The sequence below is a fragment of the Capricornis sumatraensis genome, chromosome 3 (assembly GCF_032405125.1).
Source record: "Capricornis sumatraensis isolate serow.1 chromosome 3, serow.2, whole genome shotgun sequence".
Taxonomy (NCBI): Eukaryota; Metazoa; Chordata; class Mammalia; order Artiodactyla; family Bovidae; genus Capricornis; species Capricornis sumatraensis.
In genome coordinates this window covers 172600806-172624727 of record NC_091071.1, presented here as the reverse complement: position 1 = coordinate 172624727, position 23922 = coordinate 172600806, and the positions used below count along the sequence as shown (strand labels likewise).

At 40.0% G+C, this 23922-nt stretch overlaps 1 protein-coding gene across 7 annotated transcripts in view; it reads left to right on the top strand.

Moving 5' to 3' along the window:
• Positions 1-16333, top strand: part of SRRM1 (serine and arginine repetitive matrix 1) — a 29578-nt gene extending 13245 nt beyond the window's left edge. For 4 of the 7 annotated variants that reach the window (XM_068967077.1, XM_068967081.1, XM_068967075.1 and 1 more), the window contains exons 10-18: positions 4747-4827; positions 5335-5421; positions 6676-6820; positions 7162-7203; positions 9682-9792; positions 11761-12222; positions 12814-13009; positions 14733-14942; positions 15321-16333. In XM_068967077.1, the coding sequence (XP_068823178.1) occupies positions 4747-4827; positions 5335-5421; positions 6676-6820; positions 7162-7203; positions 9682-9792; positions 11761-12222; positions 12814-13009; positions 14733-14942; positions 15321-15425 (1439 nt within the window). In that variant the 3' untranslated portion in view covers positions 15426-16333. The remainder of the gene's footprint in view (positions 1-4746; positions 4828-5334; positions 5422-6675; positions 6821-7161; positions 7204-9681; positions 9793-11760; positions 12223-12813; positions 13010-14732; positions 14943-15320) is intronic. The other 3 variants (XM_068967079.1, XM_068967080.1, XM_068967076.1) reach the window with 2 other exon arrangements.
• Positions 16334-23922: the final 7589 nt, after the last annotated feature.

Below are 23922 nucleotides of genomic sequence, written 5' to 3'. Positions count from 1 at the left end.
GAGTTTACCTGTAAAATGGTTCTGTTTTTAGCATTGCCCTCTGGCGTTGAGTAGGTGGAAAAATGTACTATTATCAGCTGTGGGCTGTTAGAGTTGGGGTAACTTACCAGAAGTTTGTGTTGTCATGGTAAAGGGATCATTTTATTACTATGTGACCAGTTAACTTTTTTTATACCCTGCAGATATTTTGTTTGATATCTTACTGGAGGACTTAATATTCTGTTTTAATTCCTTTCTGTGGCGTATTGTACTCTCTAGGGAGGGACATGGTGTCCTCCTAAAAGCTGGTTTGTTTTTTTTAATTTAGGCTCTAGGCAAGGTTCTTCTGAGTGTTGTCCTTGATTTATTCTGCAGATTGATTTCTGAGGAATTTATGATCTGTGATCCTGCCAGGCAAGTAGAATGCTATGTTAGTCTTGAGTGAAGGTTGTGGTCTGCTGGCGTTTGTTTCTTAAGCGTTAAATACACAATGGAGAAAAGCTATGGTATCCATTTGAGTTGAGCCTCTGGTACTTAGGGCTGGAATAATAAACAACCTGATAGGTGAGTAGAGGGGGAAGGTGAGATCATAAAAGAACTGTTAGAGTAACTGGGTTTTAAGGAGCAATCTGTAGATTAATATACACTGGGATTGCTCTGATCTCATTTAAGTTTTCAGGTTATAAATGAAAAAAATGGGGATATCCCAGGCAAAATCTTGACTGTTGTGTTTTTTTGAGGTTGACGAGAGCAGCATTTCTAATCAATACCCTGCTGCTTTGTTTGTGTCCACCCCTCCACCACCCCCTGGCCCCACCACTCTGCAATATGGTGATATCTAGAAAGACAGATTTTGCTGTTTTGCAGTCTGTTACTGTGAAGTATAGACATGCTGTCAGAGTGAGGGGTGAGGGTACTGTCAGATGGTAATATGTAAAGATGTATAGATTATTTCTGAACTTCAGCAGGTTAATTTGCTGATAACATGAATATTATGCAGTCATTTTTGTTGCTTTGACTCATCAGACTGACAGCTGGATAAAAACAGAGACACATTTAGGTCTTCCAGATTCAGACTTAAGTATGGGTATCTTAGGATGACTTACTTTCATAATAATCACATCCCATATTACTTTCTGTTGAGGAGTTTCCAGTCACTGATGCCTGTTGTCCTGACCTATTTTTCTTTTCTGGTGAAGTTTTTGGACTTCTGAATACTTTCTTTTCTCTAGAGCTAGAAAGTTGTCTAGTAAAAAAAAAAAAAAAAACAATGTTATGAATGTTACCTTGCAGACATATATCAGATTATGATTTTCCTATGTACATCATATCACCAAAGAATAAAAAAGTACCTGAGCGGAAGGACTGAATCCTTATTAAATAGGTTGATTAAACATTATTTATTATCTTTGTTAGGGTCTGCACAGGTACCACCTCTTGTTTTGATATGTTGTCAGAAAGAGTGGACTGCTGCTTTTTGAAAATAAGTCACAGTGAAGGGAAGTAAAGGTGGAAGGCAGGGGACCAGTTATATTCCTGGAGCTGATGGGGCAGGTCTTCCATGTCCAAGCAAAACCCAACCAAAGAAACAGACTGTGGGCAGTGTAGTGAGAGCTGCCTTTTGTCCACTGAAGCTGAACATTGGTTCTAACTACTTGGAGATAAATAGCTTTTTATAGTAAAGTGATCTCAACCCTTTGTGATGAAATTTCAGAGCTAGGAAAGACTTGAGAGATTGTCATCAAGAAACAGGTTCTCAGGTTAAGTGATTATGGTCAAGGTCAACCAGCCAGGACTAGAATTTGGGTTCCCAGTTGAAAAATGTCTCCCAGCTTTCCTAACCCCAAATGCCTGTTTTGATTGCTAGGGGAGAGAGTTGGAAGGCAGGATCAAGTTTTTCAGCTTCTGTACCTTGTAGTATGATTTTAGAAATTCCTTTCGTGTCTCCACTGCTAATAAGAGTAGTGATACCATTGAAAAGTGATATATTTTACTTTTGTATTTCCTGTGGTAGTTATCAATCAGGGCCTTAAGGTTCTACTGTTAATAGTGGGTGGATGGAGTGGAAGGAAAGAAGGAAAACTTTTGGAGAATTAAAGGTAAACTATTTGGAATATAATACACATTCTTATCTGAAAGGAAGCATTTTGTAATCAATGGCATGTCATAGTTAAATTGGCAGTATCTTAGTACATAAAACAGTGCTTTGAAATCAGTGAAATATTTAATGAAATATGTTTCCAGAGGATCTATACCTATAGTGGTGATGATAATTTTAAGTTGAGATCAGTGCAGCAATATAAATTGTGCTCTGTAAGTACTTAATGATTCTTTTACTAATTCTGGTCACAGAGTGACTTACCTTTACCAGATTGATCTTTCAAGCAAGTCTGCAAGATTAATGATTAATAGGACTACTGAAATAAATTTAAAATACTGATTTTTCAGTGACTTCAGAGATTTCAGACTTCATGCTAGAATGATTTTCCCCCTTGAATACTAAAAATGAAACATCAACATAAAAATAAGCTTTTTTTTTTTAAGATAAAAATGAACTGTTGAAAAATCTTTCCTAAACAAGCAAGCACTGATGAAACATAGTACTAATAATGATATGATTCAGTTAGTCTTATTAAGCCAGAGTAGGGAGTATGTTTAGCACTGATTGTATCAGTAATGACTCAAGACTTTTAGCCAAGCCATTGTAGAGATTAAATCAGGATAAAACTCCAAATACAAGCTTCTGTGGGGGAAAAATATAATGTTATAGCTCAATTGCATTATTTACTCTACAGGCATTTATTTGCCAAATATATAGCAAACATAACCACATTTTTAATGTTTCTTAGAGGAAAATGCATTTTGGCATCCAAGTACACATTTCAGAACCCAGTTCTCTAAAGTGGCACTTTGATATGCAGGTTTATAAACTAGATTCCCTAAAATATTGTTTTCAGAGTTGAAGAGTCACTGACACTTAAAAATGAAGAGGACCTATCCAGAAAAGAGCTTTGCGTGTTTAAAATTTTAAAGGCCTTTCTATTTGAGTTTGTTAAAATGCATGTTTTTTAATATAAATTTATTTATTTTAATTGGAGGCTAATACTTTTTAAGTGCAGTCTTGCTACTGATCACTAACTAAATAATCACTGGACTGTCTAATCACTAGATTCTATAGCCATTCCAGTGATTTGTCCAAAAGGCTTATTATTAGGTAGAATTAATAAAAAGTATAGTTAAATTCTTTGATTGGATTGCCTCAGCAAAGATGATTAGATGGCCGTTCCTGCCTCTTAAAATAAATCTTTAGAGAAATTTGAATATGAGTGTCTGTTAAACAAAACCATATAAACGTTAAACATTCCATGTTAATTGCTTCAGTGAAACAAAAACAAATGTGAGGATCCTGAGGCAATCATATTGTCCTGAGTTTAGTTCTTAGAGGACTGTTCTCTGATATTTCAGGTTGATCTTGGGTAAGATTGATGATTATGTATAAACATTTGATTTTAGTTGAAGCAATGGGATGGATAGTATAAACAGAAATAGTAATTGTTAGAAATTAAAGCTTATGCCTGTGCCATAGAAATAGTGTCTTGGATTCAGATCCTAGTTCGCTGGAATTATTTGGGTGACTTTGGTTGAGGTTACTTTTTTTAATTAAGCTTTAGAAAGAAACCCTCAGTCTTAGCGTTTAATATTTTTACCATGGTGAAGGTCTACATGTATATATATAAAATACATACATATGTAATTGTATTTATTGACTGTATGTATAATTTTATTTATTGGCTGTGCTGGGCCTTCACTGCTTCCTGGGCTTTTGCTCTAGTTGCGGCAAGCTGGGGCTGTCCTCTAGTCTTGCACGGGTTTCACATTGCAGTGGCTTCTGTAGCTAAGCACTGGGCTCTAGGGCATGTGGGCGTCAGACCTTGAGGTGTGAGGAGGGCTCAGTAGTTGTGGTGCACGGGCTTAGTTGCTCTGTGGCATGTGGGGTCTTTCCAGACTAGGCATTGAACTCGTGTCTCCTGCATTGGCAGGCAGATTCTTTACCACTGAGCCACCAGGGAAGACCAACTTTTTTTTTAAGTTTTTTTACAGGTAGTTTAAGTCCCTCCTGCTATTTTGAAGGCTATTCTCTACATCAAGAGCCTTTGGTCTCTTAGATGACCAATTTGTTCCTCAGATTTCCAGATCACATGTTTTTCTCTGTGAAAGTTTCATCAGATCTTATGTCTTAATCATTTATCATCTTTATTACTTTTCTGGACCAACCTGTAGTGGTGCTTACAAGTGCTTACATAGTCAAGAGTGTGTGCTTGAAATTTTAAGGTAGCACATAGAGGTTTACTGAACTGAAGTGAAGTGAAGTCGCTAAGTCGTGTCCGACTCTGCAACCCCATGGACTGTAGCCTACCAGGCTCCTCCGTCCCTGGGATTCTCCAGGCAAGAATATTGGAGTGGGGTGCCATTTCCTTCTGCATACTGAACTGAACTGATCTGCTATTCTCTTAACTGTTTCTCTTGGGAGAAAGTTTGAAAGTTTTAAAATCATTATAGAACTTTCTGAGGCTTTTCACCAGACATTATTAATTACTTCTTTTGCTTCAGATAATGACAACAAGATCTTTAAAAGGACTTTTTAATTGTCAGTAAATTATTTTTGAGAAGAGTCACACTTTTTTTGTATCATTAAAATGTGTAGCCTTTTGTTTCGTTTTTTTAATGTATGTAAGTGGGGCTTTTTTTCCCCCTCCTCATTTTTAGTGACAAAACATAAAGGTACTGAGAAAAGAGAATCCCCTTCACCAGCACCGAAGCCTCGGAAAGTAGAGTTATCTGAATCGGGTAAGTGTTTTGTGTTTGTTTTGTGTTTTAAGCTGAATTTGTTTCTGGTTAAAGATTAATCATAGTTTATGGCTTAATGATTAAGAGCTAGGATTGGAAGTCAGACTGGCCTGTTTGAATCCCAAGTTCCACTATGTTTTGTTTTAATTACTTAATTTATCTGAGCCTCTTCTCCTCTCCCCTCCATCTCTGAAGTGCATAATAGTGCCATCCTTTAGTCTTTGGTGGTTAACTGAGATAATGTTTATAAGTGCTTGGCACCCAGCCCGAACTGTCACAAATGCCTAGATAAGTTTATTTTTTCAGTATATTTGGTGAAGATAATCTAAATTAGCATTTAAATTGGCATTTTAAGCTCCTCCTTCATTTGTTGGCGGGGGAAGAGTAGATAGTGCTTGACCCAGCTATCACAAATAAAAGTTTAGGAGAATATTTCCCAACTCAAATATGTTATATTTTCTGTATGCATAACTAAAGAAACACTTTCTAAATGCATCCTTCTTTCAGAAGAAGATAAAGGTGGCAAAATGGCTGCAGCAGATTCTGTGCAGCAGAGGCGCCAGTATAGACGACAGAACCAGCAGTCTTCATCTGGTATGGACACTGAGGACCTGCTCTTTTTCTCTGCATGTCCTAATAAAAGTACTTAAGATAAAAATATCCAGAAGTGTAGTGAGTGTATTTAGGAGAAAAATTTTTGTGCCTTCATAGAAATATGAGGAATTGTTAGTTTTGGAGCTTTGGTATTAAGTACTTCCTTTTCTTTTAGAGTGTTGTAAAAGTAATAGATCTTCAGAGTACAAAATTTAAAACAGGAATAAAAATTGGAAAAGTATGTTTCTTTTCTCAACCCTCAGTCTTACTCCCCAAATATTTTATTTAGAAATTTTCTGTGCATGTATTAAGTATCTGTAGTTTAAAAACAAACCCAAAACACCTAACAGGCTCAAACTGTAGATTATATTGCTTGCCTTTTTAACTTACTGTATCTAGACATCTTCCCCTGTTAGTTCTTAAGGATCTACCTCATTTATTTACTGGCTGCAACATTTTTAAAATATTGATAATATACTATCAAGCCACTTGCCTATTTGGACATTTAGGTTATTTCTAGTTTTTTTTCTGTGTATGTGTTTATATGAGTGTATCTATAATTTCTGAATTAAAAAGTACGTACACAGAAACCTGATTTTGAAGTCAGATATATTGGTTTTATTAGCTCAGTTGGTAATTGTGACGGAGTCTAGACACTGCCTTTCCTTTTCATTTATAAAATCGAAACCAAAGCATTCCACAGTGACATTAAGTCAGTTAAAGCTATATAGCTTTTGCAACTCCTTTAAGATGTGGTTAATTATGGAAATGTTTGAAAATGCATTATGTTTTGGATATTTTTTTGGTATTTATAGGAATTGTCAGATATATCTTGTTTGATAAATGATAGGGATATGAAGTAAATTATTCAAACCCCAGTCGGGCTTTTAGTAGCCTTAAAAGTGCTTAGAGTAACTAGAATTAAGTAATTGCTCGAGATGCTTTTTAAGTTTTACTGAGCTTTTTGGAAAATCACTAGATTCTTAAGGAGTGCTGTCTTCTTGGCTTGTGCTATGGAAATGATTTGTATAAAATAATTATATAATTGTATATTTACGTATGCTTGACTTTGAAGTCGTTGAGCACATATTGGTAATAGTCTTTTTTCCAGAACTCATGGCTTGTATGTGTGCTCACTTATATTAGTGAACTTGATATGCTAATTTGGATACTCCCTCTGCTTAGCTTCCAAAAACAGGTACAGGTCTTCAAGCATACATCTGATGTAAATTTTTGTTCATCGTGTAATTTTAGATTCTGGCTCCTCCTCTTCCTCAGAAGATGAACGACCCAAAAGGTCCCATGTGAAGAATGGTGAGGTAGGCAGGCGACGGAGACATTCCCCTTCCCGGAGTGCCTCTCCATCACCTCGAAAGCGCCAGAAGGAGGCTTCCCCTCGGTAATGTCTTCACTCTTGATCCGTCGTTGTGATAAAGCTTCATAACTTAAGGGATGGGCTGTGGGCTTATTTAGAATTGGGTTAATTCCATTTCATTAGCGCTTATAGTAGGAAATGGTCAGATTTTGGGGTGTTTGGGTTTTCTTTTGTTCAGTGATTATTACTGTTTAATGAGAATTTAGTAAGTTTGTACCAGCATGTCATGCATGTGCATGACCTGAATAGACCAGTTAAATCATGGCATTTACTTCTGACTATCTTTGAACATCTAAAATATATATATATATCTATTAATTTGGTGAATGGAATTCTTGACACTTGTTTTTTTCCACTGCTCTCAGGATGCAGATGGGAAAGCGATGGCAATCGCCAATGACTAAAAGGTTGGTTAGATGCTATTTTGTAAATTAGGATTACATGTCAAAGTTCTAGTGACTTAATTTACTATTTAGGTAACATCCTGTTCCTAGGTTTATAGGTTATGATGGTGGAGAAGTTCCTCAGTTGTTTTGGTTTGATTTAATTATATTTTCTTACACATCAAATTAATGAGGTAGGACAGTAATAATAGCTCTTTAGATTTGGGTTGGGGGGGGAGCTTTGTGATGATGATAGGGAAGGCAAGAGAAACTTGGAGAGACATTTAAAAGGTTAAAAAATGACTGTAAGGCTTAAAGCAATATTTTTCATGCTTCTAAACTTTTGTCTTTGGCTGTTGAACATTCCTTCCTTAATAGTTAAAGATAAATTAATCATGTGCTCAGTCGTGTCTGACTCTTTGTGACCCCATGGACTGTAGTCTGTCCTCTGTCCGTGGAATTCTCCAGGCAAGAATACTGGAGTGGGTTGCCATTTCCTTCTCCAGGGACTCTGCCCAACCCAGGGATCAAACCCATGTCTCTTGCATCTCCTGCGTTGGCAGGCAGATTCTTTACCACTGTGTCACCTGGGAAGCCCAAATATTAATCATACTTAGTGTAAAAAAGTAGTTGTTGCGTGTATAACTTGTCCTCACTACCGGTGTGACTAAGGAGATGATGTGGTTCTGAAGAGGTCACTGCACAGATAGCAAGCTGTCTTCATTCTGAGACTTGTCTATTCCTAATTCTTGAGGGCTGCTTTGTGTTTTGAGGCTTAATGAAACTGGTTCTTACATAATGTGGGGTGGTGGGGGGACTTCTGTACTCAGCAGTGTCCACGCAGTTGAAGGCTTGGGTTGGCATTAAGTGTTGAGAGTAACTGGAAGATGTTTGTCTTTTCCTTTTTTAAATCCCTGAGGTGTGTGTCATATCGGCTTAAAGAAGCTGTAGACCTATTTGGTGTCAAGATTCCAGTTACGAGTGACTGTCCCGTTTCTCTTGTAGTTCCTTAAGTATGCTAGTTTGGCTACTTTATCATTTTTAACAGGTTATGGTTTTATTCTCTTTTCAATTTTCTCACATGGAACATAGGACGTTGGAAGTCATTACTGAAAGAGACCTTTTAGTTATGCCAAGCCTTTCATTTTACAGCTGAAACTGAGGCACAGGGTGAATATCTCAGGTCATTAGTATATCATAATAGATTCTAATCTGAGTTCAGTTTTTTTTTATGAGAATATTTTAAAAGAGGAGCCATATAATCAACAGAATAGCCTCTTGTGCTATTATATCTACTGATAACACACTAGGAGTTTTGCTTTGTATCATCTCATTACTCAGGTTTGTGAATGTAAACCTTTTTCTTTTTGAGTCAAAACCCAGATGTCTTTACCCATTTGAAATCTTCATTAACCTGTTGAAACAGTATAGTAATCCACCCTGTTTCTCTAGGTCCTATAATTCTCAGATTAACCCTGCTAATAAAGTGACTTCTCCTTTACTGTCTTTCTTGTAATAAAAAATTTGGTGTCTGCATGTCATCTGAAGCTTATCTGTCTTGACCTATTGCCTCTTGTAGTTTATATCTTAAATCTGTTTAAAGTGAAGTCTTAGTCTTCACAAAGCATAAGCAAGTTTAAGTTAAAAATCAAGGTTATTAATGAATGTTAGAATTTCCATTGTTCTGTTAATGAACTCTCCTTAGTTTTATTGGGGAATCAAGACAAGTAAACTTGATAAAGTGTGCCTTTTGTGGTTGTGCAACAGAGCTCAGAATTAAGGTCTGTGATCTTATCTATATTTTAACTACAGTGCTCCTCATGATGGCTTAAGTGCTCAGGCAGCTTTGTTTCTTTGTCTTTGGAGTAGTGTTTTTAATTAATTGTTTGCAACTCTTGTTCAACCACAGGAATGTTTTTTTTTTTGTTTAATCAAGAACTTGGAGCACTGACACCCAGATTTTGGGCCTTTAATTTTAAATATCTGTATTAGAACATTGTATTTTTCTAGGCTTTACAGTTGTTCCTAACAAGGAATCAAAAGTTACTTGAAGAACCTTTTTATTAATAACCTATATCAGCTGGACCATAGCCAAGACCTGGTGAACACAAAGTTCAGATAAGTTTCCCAGCTGTTTCCAATGTACAGTCCAGTTAAAAAGCAACTCTCTGAGGTAGTGTTATCACAGTTTTTTCACCTTGTGTCATGTTAAGAATGTTTTATGTGACTCAGACTGTATATTTATATACTGCAACAAAAGTTTCACACAACAAAATTTCCCATAGTTAAAACACTTAGTTTCTCTTTTCTTTCTTTTTTTTTTATTTAAATCTGTTCTGACCGAGTTTTGACTGACTTCAGTGTAGTTTGAAAAACACTGCTCTAGGGATGGAGTGATGGCTGCTGCCCTTTGGGTTGACAGTGACTGAAACTAAATCATCTCGATCACTTAGTTACAGATGTTAGTGACTCTGAGTCAACTGTAATTCTTCTTTGGTTTAGTGGTAGACGGAGGAGAAGTCCCTCCCCACCGCCCGCCAGAAGGCGACGTTCTCCTTCTCCTGCTCCTCCGCCTCGTCGACGCAGGTCTCCCACACCACCACCACGACGAAGGTATTTATGAGATAGGCTCGTGGGTGCTGATGGGAGCAACTTTGGATTTCTGTGATTGAAATATTGATTCGAGTGGCCTTGTTCAGCTGTTACAAAATACCACATATTATACATTTCCATTTACCTGACACGTCCAGGACACACAAGTCTAGAGGGAGAGAAAGTGGATTGGTGATGGTGGCCAGGGTGGGGTGGGAACTGGGAGTCGTTGTGGTTGAAGACTCTGAATGCAGTTGACCTTCAGCAAGGTCAGGAGTTAGGGGTACCGACGAGGAGCTGAGAATTTGACTCTAACTAACTTTACGGTTGGGCCTTCCATATCTGTGGATTCATCCAGCAGCAGGTTGTGTAGTACTGCAGTGTGTATTTTTAAAAATCCACATATAAGTGGACCCATGTGGTTCAAACCTCTGTTCAGGGGTCACCTGTATACTAAAACAATTGAAATTGGGTGAATTTTAGGATTTGTAAACCGTATACCATTAAAAGAGGTGAAGTAAATTAAAAGATAGAATCACTCTAGTGATTTTAGGGGAAACCTTTTTATGTTCAAATATTTTCAACCCATTAAATATGGGTTGGTTAAATCTCTGGATACTGGGTCTTTGAACACAGAGCACTGACCATCTCAGACAAACCCAAATTGAAAGCTATTCTACGTAGTAACTGATGAGCATTCTTCAAAGAAAAGTCGATTGTGAGAGAGACTGAGAAACTGTTACAGATCGGCAGAAAAACTAAGGGCATGGGACAGTTGGAGGCAATGTAGGATCCTGATTTTTGGAACCTGGAACAGAAGAAGAACATTACTGGGGAAAACTGAGGTGGCATTAGTATTTTTTAGTTAATAGCAAATTAGCACTAAGGTTAATTTTATAGTCTTGGTGGGTTTTCTATAGTTGTATGAGATGTTAAGTGGTAAGTCTTTACTATTGTTCAGCGCTTCTGTCAGTAAAAAATGATTTCAAAGTAAAAGGGAAGAAAAAATTTTTTAAGAGAATTGCTCAAACACATTATCAAGCGGTATAGTGACTACACCCTGAATGCCTTTTATGTGCCAGCTGAACCATTAGATGCTTTATGTAGTTTATCTTTAGTCTGTAAGATGATCTTGCTTAATAGTGGTATTCCCATTTTCCAGATGAGGAAATCTGGGTTCAGAGTTACTAGTAAGAGTTAAATGGAAATGCATTCTATGATGTTGCACAATGTATGGCCTTTCCCAAAGATGATTTTTAGACAGTAAAACCTTTGAGCTCAAGGTCCGAATGTTTCAGGAGAAAAGCAAGTGGTTGAAGCTGAATGTTATTTTGAGGTTTAGTTTCTAAGAGGCAAGTTAAGGTTATATAGGGATTAAGCATTAAGAGGAAGGCCAAGTGGGACTTCAGCAGGAATGCATTCTCCCTAGCAGTAGGTTTCCATTGAATACTACTCTTTTGACCCCCAGAATGCAGGTCTCTCGGTGAGGGCAGGGTGATGTCTTTTAAACCTTGTGCAAGTGAACACTAATTATTAATACAGAGTCCAAACACCAGTGTAGAGAGTGTTCTCCATAGGACTGCTCTTTAAAGCAGACTTCCCGAGTTCAAGTTGCACAGTCAATAGAATCTTATGAATATAGTTATCTAGTTACTAATAGTAGTAATGGATTTTCAGTTTCTTCAGAGCAATGCAAGATTCTTTTCTGAAAAAATATTAAATTGATTCTACATGGATTTTGCTGAATGACTTGACAAATTTGAATTCAATCTGAACCCTATATCTCCACTAACCAGAATGTCTTATTTGTAATCATGTAGGATACACAGTAATTTACTAAGTGATGTCTTTTTTTTTAACTTAAGGATAAAGGCATGGCATTTCCACTTAGAAATATTCTCTTCTTCTGGTGCTGTAAGTGCATAGTTTTCTTTGCATTCTGTTTCTAGTCTGTTAGACCTTTAAGCTTTCATGATGTATTTTTCCTAGGACTCCGTCTCCTCCTCCACGTCGTCGCTCACCTTCCCCAAGAAGATACTCTCCTCCAATACAGAGGAGATACTCTCCTTCTCCACCTCCAAAGAGAAGAACGGCTTCGCCCCCTCCCCCTCCTAAACGAAGGGCATCACCATCTCCACCACCAAAGCGTCGGGTCTCCCATTCACCACCTCCCAAACAAAGAAGCCCCCCAGTCACCAAGAGACGTTCGCCTTCATTGTCATCAAAGCATAGGAAAGGGTCTTCCCCAAGCCGATCTGCCCGGGAGGCCCGGTCACCGCAGCCAAACAAACGGCATTCGCCCTCACCACGGCCTCGCGCTCCTCAGACCTCAAGTCCTCCACCTGTTCGAAGAGGAGCATCATCGTCACCCCAAAGAAGGCAGTCCCCATCTCCAAGTTCTAGGCCCATTAGGAGAGTCTCCAGGACTCCGGAACCCAAAAAGATAAAAAAGTAAAAATGTTTTATCTTTTTTGGTTAGGAACACTTAACTTGCATAGCTCTTTATGTTTGGAAGCTACTCTCTTCCCCCCACCCCCCACCCCCCCCCATACACACACACTGAGAACAGGAAAGAACAGCTGTGAATACAAACTTTAAGGCAAATTCTCAGTCCTGTTCATGTATCCTTTTCTGTTTTCAGGATAGTTCCTTGTGGTATAAGCTAAATGAGGATTTTATTGGTTCTTAAGGATATCAGGTTAATTGAGAATTGTGCTTCCAAACCCAGCTCTGAAGTGATGCATAGGATGCTTCTTGCATGTCTGTAAGACTGATAAAAGCAGTGTTAAATATGGCAACTGGCATTACTAATTTCCTACAGGAAGAACCATTAATAGAATGGGTAGAGGATAGTAGGGCTTGGAACTACTGTCCAGGAGACTTAGATGATAAAAATTGTGTCGATACAATCAGCCAGCAAACTAAGTGCTGTAAAATATTAAAGTTGGTGATCTGCTTGTGTAATGGTAGTTGGTGGTTTTCTCTTAAAGAAGGATCTCTGTTTTGAATGCTAAATGTTTTATTTTTCCTTTCTGTTTCTAGAGCTGCCTCACCAAGCCCTCAGTCGGTAAGGAGGGTCTCATCTTCCCGATCTGTCTCGGGATCTCCTGAGCCAGCAGCTAAAAAGGCCCCAGCACCTCCGTCACCTGTCCAGTCTCAGTCACCCTCCACCAACTGGTCACCAGCGGTACCGGTTAAAAAGGCTAAAAGCCCAACACCGAGCCCATCACCGGCAAGGGTATGTCTGCCCTGTTGTGGACTTCCTTTATAAGTGTAAATGGTTACTTGCAAGGAGAGAGGTTTTCGTCTTTTGTAGTTCAGAGGAGCATAATTTTCTGTGATTCAGATGGACTTCAAAAGGAGGCGCATAATAAGTGGTGGTGTTTGCATCACTGCCCATGCTTAATATTCTGTAGATATCCACTAATTTCCAGTGTCTTATAATATTTCTATAATCTTGGTGGTGAAGGTTGAGCTATATAGATAACTTAGAAAAACGGGGAAAAAAACACACCTTGATTCTAATATTATCTAGGAGAAAATTAGTGTTTCTGTTCTCTCTAGTATTTGACAGGTTTGGGGATAGTTACGATTGCACAATTAATGCAGGTTTTGATCTTGGATCATGTCTATTAGTATGATTACATTATTTTTAAGAAAAGTATCACAAGATATCAAAATGTCACCAGTGGTTTTAGAGGAGAATAATGAGTGATCTTTAATTTTTCTCCTTTACATTTTAATGCTCTTAATTTTTCCTATAGTGGAAATACATTATTTCTGTAATAACAAATGAATCTTGCAACATGTGAAATATTAGATGAAATAGAAAGTACATTCTTGACCCAGATAGTCTTATCTTTGGCAGGCTACGTAAATAAGAGTAACATTCTTGTTTTTACATCATCAAGCTTACATATCATTGGGGTAGTAAAATATCAGAGCTTAAACTGTTTTCCTTTCTTTGTGATTCATTAATCATGGCAGATTCTTATATTGTATAAAAAACATCAATAGTTAGTTGTTCATCTTAATCGGGTTGTGTTATTGTGCAGACTAGTTGAATGATGAAGAATTTTAAGTAATTGCTTGGAAATATGAGATTTAAAAATTACATTACAGACTAGATGCATTTATAGCAGAGCCTACCCTTGGCTTAAATTTGGAATATATGCAGTGGAGAATAAATAACCCTGCATTCTAGAGAGCAGTGACTAGAGATGTGGCCATCACACACACTTACAATTAGGGTAATAGTTTTTTATTACTTAGGCTGGTATGATGGGTGATTTACAGATATTCCCATTTAACTACTGTAAACAGCCTTATTAGGGATTGTAATACCCATTTGAGGTTGATAAAAAGGCCTCAGAACAAGTTAAACAATTTGTGTGAGGTTGACCAGTAGGTTCAGGAACCAGAATTCAATTTGGGTGAGTTCAGAGACTTTTCTTCCTATTCATCATGGAGCTTTTCCTTGCATCTGGAAGTAGACCCAGACTCAGGCCAGTCTTGGAGACCTGATTCAGTCTGTGATTGGGAGACCTGGTTTAGTGTGAAGTTAGGTGCCTGCATGCTCAGTTGTTTCAGTCGTGTCTGACACTTTGCTACCCCATGGACTGTAGCCCACCAGGCTCCTCTGTCATGGGATTTCCCAGGCAAGAATACTGGAGTGAGTTGCCATCCCCTCCTCCAGGGGATCTTCCTGACCCAGGTATCAAACCCACGTCTCCTGCATTGCAGGCAGATTCTTCACTGCTGAGCCTTCAGGATCCATTTCAGCTCTTGGAAGTCTTTACTCCCATCTTTAGGAGTACTTTTCTTGGTGGTGACTGGCCTTGGACCTTCTTCCACCTGATGCCCTATGAAATCCTGAGATTAATTCAGCTGGTTATTCCCTTGAAATAAAATGTTTCTTTGGACAGGTTGATTTTATTGCTTTTGTTTTTCTGTATTTCTAGAATTCAGACCCAGAAGGAGGTGGAAAGAAAAAGAAGAAAAAGAAGGACAAGAAACACAAAAAGGATAAGAAGCACAAGAAGCACAAAAAACACAAGAAGGAGAAGGCTGTAGCTGCCGCTGCTGCGGCTGCTGGAACCCCTGCAGCTGTAGCTGCTCCCACAACCACATCAGCACAGGAAGAACCAGAGGCAGAGCCAGAGCCTAAGAAGGTACTCGTGGGCCCTGTCTTGAAGTTTGTACAAGTAGCTAAGTCATTTGGTTTGCAGAAGTAGCTTAGTAATTTTCTTCTAATAATTAGATGCCCAGTGTTAACTCTGTTCTGATTGGTTTCTCTAGGACCACTTACCAAGAGCAGGAATTTGCTAAGGCTAAATAAGAATATCAATAATGTCCAAAAAGTTTAATGTATATTTTTGAAAAGAACTTTGATATTATTAAACATATAATTCACCCATTTAAAGTATGGTTTTTAGTATATTCATACAGTTATGCTGCATCACCACAGATAAGACTCAACATTGCCAACCATTGTCTCAAGATTTAACGATACAACCTTTCTGGGGTTTTTTTTTTTTTTTTTTTTTTAGGAGACTGAAAGTGAGGCTGAAGATAACCTTGATGACTTAGAAAAGCACCTGCGTGAAAAGGCCCTGAGATCAATGCGGAAGGCTCAAGTGTCCCCACAGTCCTAGGTGGAAATGTTTGTTACGATGTAAATTTTATTTGGTTTGTACGCAATTCAATTTCAAATTGCTAAAATGTGTTTGAGCTTTAGACTATAACATTTGTTGTAATAATTGCTAGGTTGAAGTTCACCATGTAAAAAAAAGGGCATGGATTTACATTGCAAAAGGTGTCCACAGTGTATTAGTGACATTCTTTCATCGACAGCTGACATAAATTCGTTTAGAGTGAAATATTTTAAGCCAAAAAAGAAAAATCCCCTTTTTAAAAAAGGGGGTTTAAATATTGTTGGCATTCTTATGGTTCTTTTAAGTACCCCTGGCTATTCCCAGAGGTTTTTCTTTCTACTTTTTCTTTCCTTTTTCCTTTTTCTCATTTGAGTCTTAGCACCCATTTAAGTTATGATGCTTTCAACCTTGATGGTTTGCAAGCTTGCCCAGAAATAAGACCACTGTTGAACTACCACACAAGTATAAATGAATATTTTAATGCCACGATCTTTCCTGTTGCCTGTGGAGTCTCTGCTGAAATGAATCAGGATTCGAGCTCTAAGATGAGACAGAAAATGAAAGCATGTTGTTTGCCAGGACACTGTGGGTTTATATAGATGTGTAACAAGTTGATTTGGAACACTGGAATTTCATTCTTTTCTCTTTTTTTGTAAAGGCAATTAATTCGCCCCAGGAAGGATCCTTCAGTTACATAAAATTTTGTTTTATGAAATGTCATGGCTCCATTCATAATTTTGTCTTGTTCCAGTCGGTATATACAACTTTCAGAGCTCTTGTATTTGGAAAGCTGGAAGGGCCCAGACTTTGAAATAGTGTCTTGTTTTCACTGTTTTTGTTTTGTTTTTGTTTCTGTTTTTTTTTTTTTTTTTAACTAAAGCTATATAAAGCTTGTGGATTAAACAGAATAAATTTCTAAATTTAAAAGTGTTGGCCACTCACTTTTATTACCACCTGAACACTGCAGGAGGCCCGCCTTGGGAATCTTGCAGGGCCTGTATTTTTACCCCCTTGGCAGCTCTAGCAGAGGGAGGATTGGGCAAGGGAAATACAAGGTGATAAAACTGTGCTGGCATCTTTATTTAGTAATTAATATGGTAAGTGTATGAGAGGGAAGTACACAGTGAGACTGGAACATATATAATGGGCAGGTCAGCCAGGCGTAGGGGAAGAGAAGAATTTCAGGCAGAGCACACAGTATGTCTACCCCAAGGCAGAAGGAGTCTGGCACATTCCAGGAAGTGAATGAAGGCTAAAAAATGACTGGAGCAGTCTCCCTCTATCAGAGGCACGTGTGTGCATGTGTGGGGTGGGGTGATTGGTATGGGTGGTGTCTGGTGTGTGTGTGTGGTGTTTGGCTCCCTACAGGCCATATTTTAATTTTAAGATTGAGGAGAGTGATATAATTTGAGAGAACTTGGAAGCTGATAAGGTAAAACAGTAGCACTCACATCTTCTATGTGTATGGGGCAACTTAAGAGAGCTTTCAAGGATCTTCCATGTGACTTCCTTTTCATTTTATAATTTGGTAATGTTGGAAATGCACAGAATACCCAGTATCTAAGGTGGTTACTCCTGACTTACCCCTTCCAATATGAGCAAACCCATGAACATCATTTGGGGGTACTTCTGTCTAGCCATTCACTCATTCAGTCCATTTATTCACTTGTCTCATTTATTCAGTAGGCTTTCATTCCTCCACTTGACTGAACTGCTTGTTACAGTGAGCAGCAGCCTTCATTTTGCCAAAATGAGCGATCAGTTTCCATCCTTCACTAGCCCTGGTGGCAGACTTTGACTTACTCACTCCTTTGCTGAAACACTTGACCTTCGAGATGGAACGCTAGGTTTCCTCCTACCTCACTAGCTCTTTTATCTCTCGTGGATGCTTTGAAATGTGATGTGATGGGAGTCTGGAGAGAAAGCTGCCGAAGACAAAAGAATCCCCGGGTCCTTTAAATATCTTTTTGTTGATGTGTCAAACTTTCCAGTTCAACTTCCCCTTGACCTAGACCCCTATCCAGCTACCCGGTTGGTAAGTTCATTTGGATGTCTAAAAGGCATGCCAAGTTGCATGTGTTCTCCGATCGCGTCTCAGTCTCATTTGGCGCCCGTTACATTCACTCAAAATTGACTTGATAGTGACAGCGTTGTTCACCTTCCAGTACTCATGCACACAAGGCATGTTCCCAGTAGCCTGTCGGAGCGTGGTGGTAGTTCAGTTGCTAAGTCGTGTCTGCCTCTCTGTGACCCTGTGGACTGTAGCCCGCCCAGCTGCTCTGTCTACGGGATTTTTTCAGGCAAGAATCTGAAGGGGGTTGCCGTTCCCTTCTCCAGGGGATCCTCCCAACCCAGGGATCCAACCCAGGTCTCCTGCATTGGCAGGTGGATTCTTTATCAACTGAGCTACCAGGGAGTCTTGTCAGATCATAGTACTGCTCAAAACCCTCAAGAGGCTCTTTTTTTCCTGCCTCAGGAAAATCCAAATTTCTTAGTCTGGCCTGCAAGACCCAGTAGCACCTGCTTGGGCATCCTCATCTGCTCCCCTCAGTCTGCTCAAGCCATATCTACCTCCTTGCTCTTGCTTTGATCAAAGTTGTTCTCTCTAAAAGCTTTTGTTTTCACTGCCGGATCTGACCTGTTCCTTTACTAGGGTTTTTTCAGACAGGCTTCCCTAACCTCTTTTTTCATTAATAGTGATGATGACAACCTGAAATGATGTATTTTTGGTCCCTAGGAACTTGGTCTTGCTTGGGACTGTGCCCCCAGTGCCTAGTACACTGTAGAAGCACAAATACTTGATGAACAGATGAGAAATAAGTGTAATTGACTGTCATTGCCAGGCACTGCTAGGCCTTGAGGTGAGGAAAATGAAGGCATGATGATTGCTGCCAGCTATCTAGTATTTGCCTCCTGGGGATAAACAATGTGGAGTGGGCAAGAACACAAAGAGTCTGGCAGGCCAAAGTCTACCTTAGCTTTCCACTGTGTGACCTTGGTTAAAAGTTACTTGACCTCTAAGTGTCCATTTCTTGGATCTGAGTCAAATAATGGAACTATCTCAGTTTTTAAAGAGTTAGATGTGTTAGTTAATACATATAAAGTATGATAGTACGGAACGAGGTCCCCATTTTCTTAGGTAACATAACGTGGTCATTCTGTTAACTATGACAAGTTTTAGTTTGGCTGTCCGAAAGGGATTTTAATCATCTCTTTTCAATGTAATTTTTTCTTTAAAATTCACCATTTCAAAGTGTGCAGTTCAGTGGTACTTAGTATATTCACAAGGTTATGCAACCATCACCACCATTCCTGAACATTTTCATTACCCTAAAAAGAAACTGCCTATTAGCAGTCACTTCCCATTCTCCTGACAGTCCTAGCAGACCCAGCTGTCTATAGATTTGTTTATTCTGGACATTTCATTGGTATCATTTCGTATGTGCCCTTTTGTGTCTGACTTCTGTCATTTAAGTTATAAACTGCTCAGTTGTGTCCAACTCTGCGACCCCATGGACTGTACCCGGTCAGCCTCCTCTGTCAATGGAGTTCTTCAGGCAAGAATACTGGAATGGGTTGCCATCTCCTCCTCCAGGGGATCTTCCCAACCCAGGGGTAGAACCTGCGTCTCTTGCATCTCCTGCACTGGCAGGTGCATTCTCTGCCACTGCGCTACCTGGGAAGCCCAACATCGTGTGTTTAAGGTTCATCAATGGTGCTTCATATTTTTTATTTCTTAAGTGGTATTGCCTTATATGGATATACTACATTTTGTTTATCCATTCATCAGTTGGACATTTGAGCTGTTTGTGCTTTCCAGCTATTGTGAATAAAGCCGCTATGAACATTTGCATACAAGTTTTCATGTGGACATATATTCTCTTGGGTATGTATATACATATATAGGTATACCTAGGCCTGGCATTGCTGGGTCATATGTAATTCAACTTTTTAAGAAGCTGCTGGACAATTCAAAAATAGCTGTACTGTCCTAACATTGTTACTGGCAGATATGAGGATTATCACTTCTCCACATCCTTAATGACTAGCCTAGTGAGTGTGAACTGGTATCTCACTGTGGATTGATTTGCTTGTGTGGTGATGGCTAGCGATGCTGAGCATCTTTTCATGTGTTGACAGACTTCAATGCCATGTTAAGGCAGACTTGTATCTGTACGAGAATATTCCTGAAATTGTAGGCTCTCGGGGTTTCTGCAGAGTAGCACTCAGCAGTAAAGAATCCACCTGCCATCCAGTAGGCAGTGGAGATGCAGGTTGAATACCTGGGTCGGGATTTCCCAGAGGAGGAAATGGCAACCCCTTCCAGTAGGAAAATCCCATGGACAGAGGAGACCGGTGGGCTACAGTCCATGGGATTGCAAAAGAGCTGGACACGACCGAGTGACCAACAACAGCAAACGGGTCAACAGTGCGTTTGGAAAGTGCCTGTCGCAGAGGTTGGGGCTGGGGGATTATGGCCATACAGAAATTTGTTCCCATATTGTGAAGAGGATCAGGAGACTTAAGCAAGGCTGTGACTTAAGGTACATGCAGGTCTGGTTGATACTGTCCCTCCTATCATCTGATAGAGAACACTTTTTCCAAATATACCTGCCTGGTATTAAAATCATATTAGATGATGGAAGTAGAAACTCTAGGCATTGGAATTAAGGATTTTCAGAGCTTATGACTCTGAAAAATTCAAGTTTAGAAGCTGAACTTTGAAAGGCATTAATACTCCAAAGGCCCAGCTCTGCTCGTTCCTTCCTGAAAGGCCAGCTCCAAAAGTCTAAGATGGTTTTGTCTTTTGAAAGCTTATTTGCAGTATTTTTCATAAATATCCATCTTAGCTCATACAAAACATGTCTTTTGGCCTTTAGGAACTCAATTATTGCTGTACTCCTAACTGGTCTATGCAAATCTGTTTTTAAAAGAAAGATACGATCTGAAGTACAGGTTTTTCCGGAGCTCCTTGCAAAATCCTTCCACATTTGTCAAGCTTCACATCGTATGTCGCATATGCCAATGATGTTAAGTTGAAACGCTTTCACATCATAAGGGATTTTTGCCACGATGCCCTTGTATTTCCGGTGTATCATGGTAGGAGAAGTTGATGTACTGATTTCCCGAGTGGCACCATGTATACAGAGGACTATGGGTACCTCTCACCTGACGGCAGTCAAAAACTCCTCAGCTGGCAACTTCCTTAAGAGGAAGTGTTTTGCAGACGGCAGGTTGAGACACCGCAGTAAATTGTAAAGTTGAACGGGTCACAACCAGCATATAAAGAAGAAAATGAAATAATAAATTCGAGTATGAATCACATGTAGTAGGTTAAGTGTTATTTCATGAAGTATGAGTGTTTGTTACTGGATTACAATTAAAATGTATTCTAATGTGATTAATACAGTCAACAAAATGGAAAACTGCTACCCCACAGATTGCCTAGTCTACCAGCTTTTAAACTGCTCGCAGAGCCCTGAGTGTTGTGATTCAGATTTTCTCTGTAGGATGGGGTCTCTAGCAATACCAGTCTTCTTTGAGGGACTGAGATATGATACAGGAAAGACTGAGATGACACAAGGTTTGCAAGGGCCTTGCTCTGCTCTGATGTTTTTTTTCCTTTAACTTTGAACTTCCCTGTTAGATTTGGTTTAATAAGGGTTCCACAACCAAAACTATGAAAACCAGCCATTTAGCTTAGACCCGGTGATCAACAGACAGAGACTGCAAAGGGGAACTGACTGCCCCAAAGTAAAGCCTCCCTCACTCCAGGTGCCCTGCCATCCCCAACACTGCCTCAGCCAGGGGCTGCTAAGGGCACTCAGTGTTTTTATTTTTTGTTGTTAAGGCAGGTTTGAAAGTGAAAGTGTTAGTTGCTCAGTTGTGTTCAACTCTGCAACCCCGTGGACCATAGCCTACCAGGCTCCTCTGTCCATGGGGTTCTCCAGGCAAGAATACTGGAGTGGGTTGCCATGCCCTTCTCCAGGGCATCTTCCTGACCCAGGGATCAAACACGGGTCTCCTGCATTGCAGACAGATTCTTAACCGTCTGAGCCACCAGGGAAGCCCAAGGCAGGTTTATTGAGATATAATTTACATAAGTAAAATCCAACTTTCCAGGGAGCATCATTCCATGAACTCTGTCAAATGTGGTCATGCCCAACTCTTTGCAGCCCCATGGACAGTGCATGGAATTTTCCAGGCCAGAATACTGGAGTGGGTTGCCATTCCCTTCTCTAGGGGATCTTCCTGACCCAGGGATTGAACCCAGGTCTCCCGCATTGCAGGCAGATTCTTTACCAGCTGAACCACGAGGGAAGCCCTGTCATACAGTCATTTAAACACTACTACAGGGAAGATACAGAGTTATTTCCATCCCCTCAAGGAACTGAGGACCCCTGGCTTTAATTCCGGACACAACTGAAGCGACTTAGCAGCAGCAGCAGCTTTAATTCAATGGCAGCCCACTCCAGTACTCTTGCCTGAGCAATCCTATGGACAAAGGAGCCTGGTAGGCTGCAGTCCATGGGGCCACTAGGAGTCAGACTCGACTGAGCGACTTCACTTTCACTTTTCATTTTCATGCATTGGAGAAGGTAATGGCAACCCACTCCAGTATTCTTGCCTGGAGGATCCCAGGGACAGGGGAGCCTGGTGGGCTGCTGACTATGAGGTCGCACAGAGTGCGACATGACTGAAGCGACTTAGCAGCAGCTTTAATTCTGTTGTAGTTGAAGGAAACAGAGTACCCAGGGGCTTCTGAGGCAGAGGTACTAGTAGCTTGCAGTGAATAGTGGAGATGTGGAAGGAAAAACTCCCAAACAGGAAAGGATGTGCAAAAGTGGCCTTTGTGAACCTCAAGTCCCACATCTGCTCCTTACCTAGAGCGTATCTGGGTGGGAACCTTTCTAGCAGTTTAAGCGTGGAGGCTTTGGCTTACGTAGCCCACAGGCTCAGAGAGGGTGGTAAGCCTGCCGAGTCTGGACCTCACCTGGAGGGGGAAGCTCACCTCAACCAGTGGGACCCACCCAGACAGCCAAGGTGTGCTGAGCAGCCCCCAGGCACCCTGTGATTTCCCACTTCCGTTCTTTTGCGTTTTTCCTGGTGTTCTCTGCCTGGGATACCCTTTCTTGTCTCCTAATGTCCAAGTCCTTTTGCGATTTAGAAATGTATTTAAGATGATGGTCTCTAACTATAAAATATATATCAACCAGTCCATCCTAAAGGAGATCAGTCCTGGGTGTTCATTGGAAGGACTGATGTTGAAGGTGAAACTCCAATACTTTGGCCATCTGATGTGAAGAGCTGACTCATTTGAAAAGACCCTGATGTTGGGAAATACTGAGGGCAGGAGAAAGGAATGACAGAGGATCAGATGGTTAGATGGCATCACCAACTCAATGGACATGAGTTTGGGTGAACTCCAGCAGCTGGTGATGGACAGGGAGGCCTGGCGTGCTGCGGTTCATGAGGTCACAAAGAGTTGGACATGACTGAGTGACTGAACTGATACTGATGTTCACTTCTAGAGAAACTGGAAAACAAAGAGAGAAAAACTTGGGAAATTCCCTGGTAGTTCAGTGGTTAGGACTCAGGCTTTCACTGTGGGGGCCTGGGTTCAATTCCTAATCTAGAAACTTAAGATCCCGCAAGCCACACAGCACAGCAGCGTGCCCCTACACCACCACCACCAATAAAAAAAAAAAAGAAAAGAAATTGTTGTCAATCCCATCATCCAAATACAACCAAAGGCTCAGGTCAACTACTGTACTTGAAAACAATCACCCATCACTGAGCTCCCCTCCTTTAATATATGGAACAAACCCGGTTTTCCCCAAATATATTTAGAAGTACTCACAGAGCATATTAGGATGAAACCATGTATATACAGTGTTTTATCACTGTTCATTTGTCTGCGTTGGGTCTTAACTGTGGCACGCAGGGTCTTCGTTGCATCATGTGGGGTCCTTGGTTGGGGTGCAGGGCCTCTCTATTTGTGGCACCAGGGCTTGGTTCTCCAAAGCATGTGACATCTTAGTTCCCTGATCAGGGCTAGAACCTGCGTCCCCTGCATTGCAAGGCGGATTCCAAACCCCTGGACCACCAGAGAAGTCCGTTGTAAAATTGAGTAATTTTTTTTCCATTCAACATACCATGGACTAAAATTGCGGATACATTGTAAAGATTTTCTACAACCAGGAAATTTGGAAAATAGTGAATTAACTCAGGCCAACATCAAAAACAGCTACAGTTCTCCCTTTCATATACTTATTAATATCTAGTCTTTTTATGTATGTATTAGATACTTCTAGCTTATTTAAACTCTTGCCTCTATGGGTAAAATGGTAATCATGGTACCCACCTCACAGGGTTGAGGAGGATTAAATGAGATGAACAAAACATAGTCCCTGCCCCAGTGAAGCTCTTGGCACATGGCTGGGAAGAGGGATGATGAATCAGGGATGAAACCTCATGCTCAAGGACATACAAGAGA